Below are 12,500 nucleotides of genomic sequence, written 5' to 3' on the forward strand. Positions count from 1 at the left end.
CTATCATGAAAACGGCTCTTTGTATGACTACCTCAAGTCCACCACCCTTGACAACAAAGCCATGCTGCGCCTGGCCTACTCCTCCGTGTCAGGCCTCTGCCACCTCCACACAGAGATCTTCGGCACCCAGGGAAAGCCTGCAATCGCTCACAGGGACCTGAAGAGTAAGAACATATTGGTCAAACGAAATGGGACATGCTGCATTGCTGACCTGGGGCTGGCAGTCAAGTTCATTAGGTGAGCATGTGTTCGGTGTGTTCTTTTATTTTCACGACAGAGTTGCCATTTGTATCTCAAAAACTCTCCCTAAACTTGATTTGCAATGTGTGCTCACTACTACTCAGGCTCACATAACCTGTGCAGACTTTAATTTAAGGGTGGACCATGAAGCTCTAAACAATAAGTATAGATGCTACATCCAGAAGATTGACTTTAATAAATGATTTCCTACAGTTAGCAAATATAGAGTGTAGTTAGCCTGGAATCCAGACTGATTTCTACATTTGTGTATTTTTTTTCTCTCACTTTGTAGCAAAATGAGAAAAAATAAAATAATGAATTTAGTCAATCAGTATGGATTCCAGGCGAGTGTATGTTTATGTTATATTAAAGGACCCCCATTAGAGACACATGAATGAGCCTCTAGTCTTCCTGAGGTGTAGTAGCAGCTTGCTTCAGAATGTAAATGAAGAATTTGTAAATGAAAGTCTACGGTAGATGTTTACTCTGGTCTCCTCCTCCTTGGCAGTGACACTAATGAGGTGGACATCCCACCTAACACCAGGGTGGGCACCAAGCGCTACATGCCTCCCGAGGTCCTGGACGAGACGCTGAACAGGAGCCATTTCCAGTCGTACATCATGGCCGACATGTATAGCTTCGGACTCATCCTCTGGGAGATCGCTCGGCGTTGCGTCTCAGGAGGTACCTCAACAAAATGTTCCGTTAATCATGTTCAGTTCAAGCTAGAGAAATTGTGAATGCATAAATATATCCTACTGAGACTGTAACCATTGGCACATTGCTACTACTACAGATAATACAGTACATGTGCTAGTTGTACATGGTGCTGTCATGCATTGCTTTCTACAGCTAGAGTGGAAGCTTTTGCACTGTTGCATCGACAGCAAGGCATGAATCTGAATGTATTGCATTTCAGGTATCCTTGAGGAGTACCAGTTGCCTTACCATGACTTAGTTCCTACTGACCCTTCATATGAAGACATGCGAGAGGTGGTGTGCATCAAGAAACTACGACCCTCATTCCCTAATAGATGGACCAGTGATGAGGTGAGTTATACGATCTACAAGCTCACACCACTTCACAGAACTAATTACAAAACGGGCATAACTCCAACCCTAACCCCTAAACCTACCTCCCCATAACCCCAACCACAACTCACCCACACGCACGACTGCGTCAGTTGCGTTATAGGCCCGTTGACCGTACTTGGCACAAGTTGGCAGCCATTTCGCTTGTAGTTTTCTTCCAGTAGCTACTACTAACACTACTAATGCAAGCCAAACAAACTACACAATGAAATGCGCCTTGGCTTGCATTTCAGATGCGTTGGCTGAAGCGCATGTGTGAGTCCAGCCTAGGCCTAACTAAAAAAGAAAAACGATTTGTAAACTACAAAACAGACATTTATTTTGTGAGGAGCAAGAAAATTGTCCTCTCAATGTTTCTTTCTCAAATTCTCGTATACTAGTGGGGACATTTGTCCCTCACAAGTCTAATAAAACAAGTACACACACACACGTTGGTATTTCTCTTCCCTAACGTCATCTTTCCATGTCTTTGCAGTGTCTGAGACAGATGGGGAAGCTGATGACAGAATGTTGGGCTCATAACCCCGCCTCCCGGCTCACAGCACTGCGGGTTAAAAAGACACTTGCTAAGATGTCAGAATCCCAGGACATCAAACTGTAATGGAAGCACTGCCATGCGTGTGTTTGTTCGCACACAGAAAACGGCATGGCCCGTTTCACACATGCTGTCTCTGCTCCAGACTATTAAGCCCCGCAATCCTTTGCCTTGTGGGAAAAAGGAACTGGGGCAGGAGGCAAGGAGATCACACCAACACAGACATGGAGCCTGAAGCCTAGAAGCTTACAATCCACAGTCTCCCTCGAAAAGTGATTTTGGATATAATGGGGACTAGCCTGGTTAATTGACCACTTGAACCCTAGCGTCCCTATGTCTTAATGCCATAATAGGCTAACATTTGGCACACACACAAAAAAAGCAGATGCAATGCTAACTTAGGTGAGATTTGGTGTAGAGGGAAAAAGTAGGGCACCAAGTATAGGTCAACAAAGTATATAGGGCTCAAGTGGTTAAATCAATAAAACATAATCCAGAATGTGAGCTAATTCTTTCTGTAAGAAGGAGACATGTCAATGATGTCAATTCCGATCTGTTCCAGAACACTAGAACCAGAACTGTGTGCCAGGTCCAAAACTCTGTAGAGCTCAAAAAAAAGAAGAAGAAGAAAAAAAGAAAGAAAAAGAGGTCCAGTTTGACTTGGTGTTGTGGATGCACAGGCTACTGACCTGAAACCAGCGAGTGGAATACTGTGTCACTGCTTTCTGTGAAAGCTGCCCTACTTGTAGATTGAAGACCATTGGAAGGGAAGTCTCTCAGTCTGTAATTCCAGAATGGAACTGCTTTTAAAACACTGTCGCCCACTACTGGCTTTGTTTTCATTCATTGAATTGAAGACTTTTTCCCTCCCTCAGTTAGATTGACAGAGGTTTTGATACAAGAACTGATTATTTGAACTGTTTAGTTTTGAGGGCTTATTTTCCATGTCATACTTTTGAAGAATTGATGTAAATAATAAAGTTCATGTGGCCAAAACAAGAAAGAAAGGGCACCAATTAAAGCTCAAAATACATCCATGTGTCCTCACACTCTCAAGTCTGGAACTGCCATGTTTAGCAACGGACACCTGATAAATTTGATGAGGCCAGGGGCTGAAAACATACATACATGAAACATTTCAACGTGTGGCATTGTCATCATATTACAATAATTCAAAGGCTATATGTTATGTACTGTAGCCTCTACAGTCTCACGTCCTGACCTCCCTGGTTAAGAACATTTTGTCAAGGAGAGTTAAAGGCTTAAAAATCATCCCATGAGATTGTGTAAATGATTCAACCAATCTCAATAAAGGGTGGCACTCAAAACCCGAGTGCCAATTAGCTTTTTCTTGTATGTTTGTTAGCTTGTGTTGGTTTGGCTGCCGACACTTTGGGACTGTAAATGGAAAATGTGGAATTAACTAAAACGTATAATATTTCATTTACTTTAAGCCCTTTCTGACATAAGACAGTCTGAAAACAAGATATTATAAAGGCTGTGCAACAATAATCTGTTGAAAGGGGAATCTACTTCCCGTAATCTGCAAATAACTTCAACCACCCACTCTTCCAGAACGTTGTCTTCAGCTACAGTATCTAGGATCACAAAGGCAGACCAACAGTTCACAATACACACATCTGTTGTCACTAATTTAAATGCAATGTGTAGCAGAGTAACCATGCTTGAAGAGACAGAAGCCACATACTATTCCTTGGCCCCAGGGGGCTGGGATTCGTCTCGGCTGAGCGGCAAAGGCTTGGTTTCCAACAAATCCAGGTGGTTACATTATGCACTGATGACTATAGATTTATAAAAGCATTAAAACTGAAGTGATGATGTGATGACAACATGCATAACATAGCATACCATTAGGCAACACAAAACTGCCATTCAGCATTTCGTCACTGTCGGGCAGAAACCTCGTATCTCCAAGTTTCAAATGTGTACTTTTTTTTGTACAGCCCTGCCCTTCATCACACACAATCTCAAGAACAGATGCAGTGAAAAGGAACAAAACAGGGAGGGAGATGTTTTTTCCCTTTTCTTTGACGATGGCTAGCCAGATTGCATCACACAAGACTGTCGTGCAAAACTAGTGAAAATAGCAGATCTGCAAGCACACAATGCCATGCACACAACGGCTTACACACTGCCTAGCGGTGGGAGGCGTTGTGTGCTTGTAGATCAGCTATTTTAACTATTTTCAATCATTTTTAAAATGATAAATACAAAACTAACGGTTTTGGACATACAAGGTTTCCACCCGACAACAACGATTTCAAACTAACATTATACGGAGGACGTGCCATCACAGTCAGCTGGCCTTTAGCTCTCCTGGAATCATCTATTTAAATTGACAATCTGAACACACCGTGTAGCCTAATAGTGAATGTAATGTAATATCCCTCATTCACCCTTGTTGAACTGGCTTGTCATGACAGGGTAAGTTAATAAATTCAGCCTTGAGAGGTCACTAACCTCATGTATGGAATTTGCCAACTCTAATCACGGTGCTGTTACTGAAGACGTTCAAGTGTAACAGATCTGTAGTGTAATGAATGCCCCTCTTTTTCTCTTGGGGATTGTGCCTTATTAGCCGCACCTAGTTGTCTATGACAAAGTGGAAATTGTGTTTTTATTCAATAAACGTTCAAACACTCCCCAATTAAATGTGTTTCATTCACTCCAAAGACCAGTGTATCGTTAGTCTAGTAGCAAGTGATCAAAACCCCTTTTGAGATTCCCAGAATCAGAATCAGTTTTAATTGTCACATCACAGGTTTACAGGTGTAAAACATTTTACTGAGGTTAGGGTTAAGGTTAGGTTTAGGTGGTCAGAATGGCAATATGTCGGAGTACTGATATGTAACCATCAAACACGTAATCTGTACCTTCAGGGACTGAAGGCTACACCATTACACCAACATAGTGTTAGTCTACTCTATACTAGTACTTACACCACTAACATACAGTATTACAGTTCAGAGCTTCCATGTTTAAATCCCAGTCACAGATCATTGCTGTATTACTTGGACCTTTTCGAGGTTAAAATACAAAATAATTACTCAAAAGCAGTAGGTATCTCCAGTGAGAGATGGTGTAGTGGTCTAATGATCAGACTCTCATTTCAGAGGTTCCATGTTCAAATCCAAGTCCTCCAATAGTTCATTGCTTGAGAACTTTGATCTTTTCAAGAGAAAAACTCAATAGCACCAGGAGATACCTGTTGAGGGCCCAAAGGTGCCTTCGCTCAATGGTGTTGAGTGGTTGTCCCTACTATAGGCAGGTTCAGACAGGTTCAAGTCCAATGCCCAAGGTAAAATTTTTAAAGTGTGATTTTACTTTGAAATGTTTTGTAGTTTTTGAGATATTTAAATCATGGTCGTCCTGTGGTTCAATGCTGGAGTCTTTAACTTTACCAACTCAAAGCTAACATACTAAAGAACACTTCAACATTACTAAGAGATGTCTGGTAGGTTGTATGCTACAAACAGACAAACATGCTACTAGGAGCGATTCAAAAATGATGTCAAATCACGGTGAAACACCTGGAAAAAGTGAGTTCCAAAATTAAATACACAAAACATTACTGTGTCTGCGGACAACATCGACGCTGATTGGCTGCTTCTTTCCTCGATTCCTCCATTCCTCCTCGTGGAAAGCCTGTGCCATTTCCTCAGAGGAGGCATAACTGGTGGATTTTTTTCAACATGGCCAGGTTTGAACCAAGGAAGTTATTTTAGAAGGAATGGAAACACGTGACCACCGGGCATGCACCATGTCTGGCTATGAAGCTCACATGGGTGCCAGAACTCGCACTAAAAAACTCGCACCGGAAGTGCGATAAAATACATGTCAGTGAAGCCACCGCAGTTTTCCCAGTGACCCTGAGCGCAACAGTGGGGGCCGATGGGCAATAGCCTTCCCACACTCCCCACTGTTGCGCTCAGTGTCGCTGGGAAAACCGCGGTCGCGTCAGTTAATGGAGCCGGCTCATGAACAAACCTGGAACAAAAACTATTTATGAACGACTGAGACCTTTGTCATATAATCTGTTCAGGAATATAAAAGAAGATATATCAAAGGTATTTTTACAATCACTTGCTTTTCGATGTGCACAGCTATAATGAAATAATAATAACAGTAAATAATAATCGTTTCTGTCTCCGAAGTATCGCAAGATTTGGTTCCCAGACAGGATACGGTGGATAGTCTCGCGATTCTTGGCACGTTTAGAAACATACTTTTTGCTCTTTAGCAAAAAGCGACGACGACGACAAGACAGCAACCCGCAACAACAGTTGTTTGGGGGCTTTTTCTGCCTTTATTGATAGGTGCACAGTAGGCTGACAGGAAACGGGATATCCCTTTAAAAGGGGATATCAGTGTCAGGTTCACATAATTATGAAATAATAAGTAGGCAGTGGTTTGTTCTACACATTTTTTTTTGGGAAAGAAATCAGTCTTCAAAGTAAAGGACTGAGTGGGATTTGAAGTCATCACCCTGAATCTCCAAGCTCAGTGACCTAACTCAGTGAGCTGCCTACCGCCTACGTGAACCAGGCTTCTTTCTCATCACAGGAACAACAATGTGCTTTATTTTTACCCGATCATCCGAGCTCTTTCAATGCAGCTAAAAGCACGTCGTTAGCCTTAAAACCACAGCAGAGAACAGCAGGTGAGAATGTCCTGCTGTGAGGACCTACAGTAGGCCTATAGGACGTACAGTAGGCGGGCCTGCAGTCAAAATCTGTACACCATTTGGCATTTTAAGGCTGAAATTGTACCCACGCTAAAGCAAGCCTGATAAAGTATCAAACATGTAAAATGTAACAGAACACAGGGAAATATTATATTGCTGTTAAGAAGTTTTGGGGGAACCCCAGACCCTCGTTGTGGAGTTCCGTGCACCCCCACCGACCCAAAAAAAAAAATGTCCCAAAATCAAGGCGAAACACCTGGAAAAAAGTGAGTCCCCTCAAGGTCAAACACCCGGAGAAAAACTCATGCAAATGAGGTCCAAGTCAGACCTCTAGAAGGGAACTTCAGTCTGGAATCGACAGATTCTAGACTGACTTAAACCTCATTTGCATGAACCACGACTCACTTTTTTCAGGTGTTTCGCCTTGATTTTAGAGAGAGAGAGAGAGAGAGAGAGAGAGAGAGAGAGAGAGAGAGAGAGAGAGAGAGAGAGAGAGAGCGAGAGAGAGAGCTACGCTTTCAACAAAAAGAACAATCAAATACCCCCCCCCCTTAATTTTATGTTTCCTACAATTTGTTTTTAATGATGATGATTATGATGATGATGATGATGATGATGATGATTATTATTATTGCTATGCCCATTATTATATATTTTTTTTACTTTTTTTAATCTTTTGAAATCTTTAGAAATAATATTTAAAAGAAATTGCAATAAACGAAACATTAACTATATTTTGATTTATTGATTGATTGAAGACTTTATTAGAAGTTTGCATAGGAAAAGGTACAGTTCATGACGGTACAGTTCACTGGTACAAGGTCTACTAAAAGGAGACCCTGGAAAAGACTACGCTTATTTCCATACTATGTGGAGTCATTGGTGTGTTTCTCTCTCTCCTGAACTTCTGTTGTTCCAACACCATCTTACACTGAACAACACACAAGAGAAGACTATAAGTACAAACTACAGTTGGTGCAGTGGTAAAGACAAGAGTTTGCAAATTTAAAGTCCTTGGTTCAAACCCAGCATAGATATCTGCCATCTTTTACATTACTCGTGCATCTCTATCTAATCTTTTAGTGAAAATAATGCAAGATAAACTTTAACATGTTAACCTTGATAGAGTAGTGGTTAAGAATTTGGATTAAGAGTCAGGAGGTTGTTGGTTCAATCCTAGCAAGGACCTTTAATTTAGTTTTACCTGCCTCTTTTACCCTTGTCTAATCTTGTAATCAAGAACATGGAAGACAATAAACCAGTATTATCCGGGCCACCTGTGGGGTGGAGCAGTGGTTAAGCTACAGTTCTCATTATCTGAAGGTTCTCGGTTCAAAACCACTAGGTGTGTTTTTCAAGTTTGAACCATTACCACAAGCAAAACCATTTGTTGTTTATTTCCTATTTTTACCTGGATTTTTCAACCTTCATGGATTAGTGGTTAAGGTGAAGGCATTGTGGTCAGAAGGTTACTAGTTCAAACCTGGCAAGGGTGTTGCTCAAAGTTTTAACCGGCTCCTATACCTTTAATTAATCTTCACTTGAAATTGTGCAAGAGAACAATTGATGTGTGAGCCATGGTGGTGCAGTGGAGTAGATACAGTGCTGACAAGCAGGAGGTTCCTGTTTCAAACCCAATATAGGGATTTTTCAAGTTTTACCTGGCTCTTGTATCTTTACCTCTAATTTTTCACTTGACAGCTTGCAAGAGAACTGATTAAATAAGAACCACAGTGGTGCAGTGGTTAAGATCATTGCCTCAGAATTTTAAAAAAAAGTGAGTCCCAAAATCAAGGCGAAACACCTGGAAAAAAGTGAGTCCCATCAAGGCGAAACACCCAGAGAAAAGTGAATCCCAAAATCCCCAAAAAAGTGAGTCCCAAAATCAAGGCGAAACACCTGGAGAAAAGTGAGTCCCATCAAGGCGAAACACCCAGAGAAAAGTGAGTCCCATCAAGGCGAAACACCCGGAGAAAAGTGAGTCCCAAAATCCCAAATAAAACCCCAAAAAGTGAGTCCCAAAATCAAGGCGAAACACCTGGCAAAAAGTGAGTCCCAAAGTCCCCCCAAAAAACCCAAAAAGTGAGTCCCAAAATCCCAAATAAAACCCCAAAAAGTGAGTCCCAAAATCAAGGCGAAACACCTGGCAAAAAGTGAGTCCCATCAAGGCGAAACACCCGGAGAAAAGTGAGTCCCCATCAAGGCGAAACACCCGGAGAAAAGTGAGTCCCAAAATCCCAAATAAAACCCCAAAAAGTGAGTCCCAAAATCAAGGCGAAACACCTGGCAAAAAGTGAGTCCCAAAGTCCCCCCAAAAAACCCAAAAAGTGAGTCCCAAAATCCCCAATAAAACCCCAAAAAGTGAGTCCCAAAATCAAGGTGAAACACCCAGAGAAAAGTGAGTCCCATCAAGGCGAAACACCCGGAGAAAAGTGAGTCCCATCAAGGCGAAACACCCGGAGAAAAGTGAGTCCCATCAAGGCGAAACACCCGGAGAAAAGTGAGTCCCATCAAGGCGAAACACCCGGAGAAAAGTGAGTCCCATCAAGGCGAAACACCCGGAGAAAAGTGAGTCCCAAAATCCCAAATAAAACCCCAAAAAGTGAGTCCCAAAATCAAGGCGAAACACCTGGCGAAAAGTGAGTCCCAAAACCCCCAAAAATCACCACAAAAGCGAGTCCCAAAATCAAGCCGAAACACCTAGAAAAAAGTGAGTCCCACCCGGAGAAAAGTGAGTCCCAAAATCCCAAATAAAACCCCAAAAAGTGAGTCCCAAAATCAATGCGAAACACCCGGAGAAAAGTGAGTCCCATCAAGACGAAACACCCGGAGAAAAGTGAGTCCCATCAATGCGAAACACCCGGAGAAAAGTGAGTCCCATCAAGGCGAAACACCCGGAGAAAAGTGAGTCCCATCAAGGCGAAACACCCAGAGAAAAGTTAGTCCCATCAAAGCGAAACACCCGGAGAAAAATCCCCCAAAAAGAGGACAGAGAGGAGAATGCTAAACTAGAATTGACAGAGTCAATTTTGACAAGTGTGCCTGCAGCGCGCTGAATGCGCGACCTCGTGCGGCGGTTCGGACCGTGAGACTGTCCGCCGAGTCGCCTGCCTTTCGTCGTGAGAGGGTCGGTCCCCGTGAAAAACGCGTTCTGGCACGAAACGGTTATGTTTCGCGCGTTTGTGACGCCCCCTAGGGGTCGAGGTGGAAATGCTTTTGGGGATTCCTTGAGTATGCCGCCCCCCACCTGTGGTTAAAATTCAGTGTTGCCGCGACCTATTGTTTGTGATTTATGGCTGTTGTTTGCGAAACGTGCCCCTCCCGCTAACTTTGGAAGCGCGTTACGAACTAATGGTACGGACTATCGAAATATCCTTTGACTATGTGTCTCGCATGGCTTCAAAGATCATGTGTACCGGTTTTTAAGACATTTGAAGAAAGTATGTAGGAAAAGGAGCAAAAAGTGTGTTTTGGAGAAAATCCAAGATGGCGGAAAATCTACCCATACGCAAATGGGCGGGGCCTATATGGGGAGATGCGTCATGACCCAAGGAATCGAGGGAAAAAATAATTTTAATTTTCCGAGCTACGGTTCAACAGTTACAGGCCAAAACGTAAACTGGGCTGTTATAGCGCCACCATGAGGCCAAATGACGCTATTATTTTTTATTTAATCCTTGAAATCATTATGAACCTCCTCTCCAAGTCTTGAAACTGTAGCCCCTATGGTTTGCGAGAGAAAATTATTGAATGCGATTCCCATTCTAAGTCAATGGGGAAAATTAATTCACTGATAAATTAATATCAATTAAACTATAGAACCTTTCTCTTAGCAACTTACTAGCACACCATTCCCGCGTAAGCCGGTCGATTTGACATATGGCGCGAGTGTGTGGTGCGAAAACTGTGGGAGGAGTAGCGTGCCAAACTTTGGGGAAAAGTATGGACAGAAAGAAAGACCTAAATAAATATGAGCGAGAATAAGTGTCCCATGCTATGCATAGGCACACTTAATAAAAGTCTGGGTATCGGAGGCTATTGTAGAAAAGACATCATAACGTCTTTGTGCAACATTGAATTATGGCTTTTGGATTGAAATTGAAGCGTTTAGATGGCTGTAGCCTATAACTCATGAAAACAAGTGATATTGTCTTCTCTATGTTATGGTAAAAATACCAATTAATTACCATGATGCCTGGGATTTGATGATGGAATCTCTGTAAACATTAGACATCTTTATCTACACTATAATAATTCAGTTCGTTTAATGCAATGGTATCTTACTATTCAAGAGTTATTTTTGTATGATTGTCTTCAGTTAGTAAAGTTAAGTTGAAACTCCACTTACTCCAGCATTTAATAATAGGAAGCATGGGATTTGAACAAGGACTGGTTGCACATACAATCAGATGCTTAGACCATTACACCTCTCAGAGACATTCTTCATAATTAAGTATGCCTGCCATGCAATGGCAAAACACTTATTGTAATCCGCCATACTTAATTAGGGTAGTTAATGATCCCACAAATTTGGTGCGCTAATAACTGCCGCACAATTTACGCCACCGCCGCAATATATACATCAAAACGTGCGGCTCGGCCGGGAATGGTGTGCTATTACTTTTCTAAGAGAAAAGTTGTATCGTTTAATTGATATTAATTTATTAGTGAATTAATTTCACCCATTGACTTATAATGGGAATCGCAAAAACTCACATTCAATATTTTTTCTCTCGCAAACCATAGGGGCTACAGTTTCAAAACTTGGAGAGGAGATTTATAATGATATCAAGGATTAAATAAAAAATAATTTCGTCAGTTGGCCTCATGGTGGCGCTATAACAGTCCACTTTACCTTTCGGCCTGTATTTTGAATTTTCTTCAAAACACACTTTTTGCTCCTTTTCCTACATATTTTCTCCAAATTTTCTCTGTGTGAGAGAGAGAGAGAGAGAACTACATGATGCTGACATGATATTGACTGCAATATATTTTCACAGAATAGTGATGCTAGGGTTTATTTATGTGGTTAATCCTGTTGTACAGTATGACAAATGTTCATGGCACTTCCCCTGACCTTGCACTTTGGTGGATAAGACCCCACCTGTGCAGATGAACATACTGGCAATAATTAAAGAGATACAACCAGATAACACAGGGACACATTTTCAGCATTGCTTATAAATATAATTTATTAATCGTCTTAAAAATTCTTTCTTACACTTTGTACATAAAACTTGACAATTAGAGGAGATAGAGGCGAGCATTTTGCACGATTGAGCAAGATTCATGAAGCGTGCCAGCATTAGCTAAAATGGACCAATACTACCCCACACTATACAAATAAGACCACCCCTGATAATAAAATAAAAATGCACTTACAAGCACAGCTCTAATTATAGACTTCTATTAGAATGGATGCCAAGTTTGCATAGTAGACACTGCTTTTACAAAAAGAAATGAAATAAAAACTCGAAACATACAAACTAGTATCTAACTGTACTGTTACTGTTTCATATTCAGAAATTTGCCAAATATACTGTAGCTGACAGTACACAACTGTACATACTGTGGATAGAAAAACAAATGTCTCTTTTCCCCCCCTTTTTTACATACTTCGATTTCTCAACACTGCACTATTCCATTTTCATGTTCCAATGTTTGACAGCTCACCATGCACTCTCCTCATATGAAAATGATCCGTTTTATAGACTAGTCTGTGAACATAATATGTACTGCTGGTAAGATGGGGTCTGTGGCAATGATGATATCTTTGTTGCATTTGTACAGGAACAGAAAATCAGATTTTCTTAAGTTTCCATGACAAAATAATGTACATTGATTGAGCTGGAGTGCTACAAAGAGTTAAAATCACATATTCGGTGCCTTTAAGCCTGCCTTTTGGGATAACTGAAAATGCTGACATGA

The 12,500-nt window shown here is 41.4% G+C and overlaps 1 protein-coding gene across 1 annotated transcript in view; it reads left to right on the plus strand.

Annotated features, from left to right (window-relative positions):
• bmpr1ba (bone morphogenetic protein receptor, type IBa) overlaps nucleotides 1-2,062 on the plus strand; it is a gene marked incomplete at its 5' end in the record, with an annotated part of 46,818 nt that extends 44,756 nt beyond the window's left edge. Inside the window, 4 exons of the mRNA XM_080738125.1 lie at nucleotides 1-237; nucleotides 749-924; nucleotides 1,160-1,290; nucleotides 1,808-2,062. The exon at nucleotides 1-237 is cut by the window's left edge and continues 61 nt beyond it. Of these exons, the coding sequence (XP_080594251.1) occupies nucleotides 1-237; nucleotides 749-924; nucleotides 1,160-1,290; nucleotides 1,808-1,933 (670 nt within the window). The 3' untranslated portion in view covers nucleotides 1,934-2,062. The remainder of the gene's footprint in view (nucleotides 238-748; nucleotides 925-1,159; nucleotides 1,291-1,807) is intronic.
• Nucleotides 2,063-12,500: the final 10,438 nt, after the last annotated feature.

Source organism: Nannobrachium achirus (assembly GCF_963921795.1).
Source record: "Nannobrachium achirus genome assembly, chromosome: 12".
NCBI classification, from domain to species: Eukaryota; Metazoa; Chordata; class Actinopteri; order Myctophiformes; family Myctophidae; genus Nannobrachium; species Nannobrachium achirus.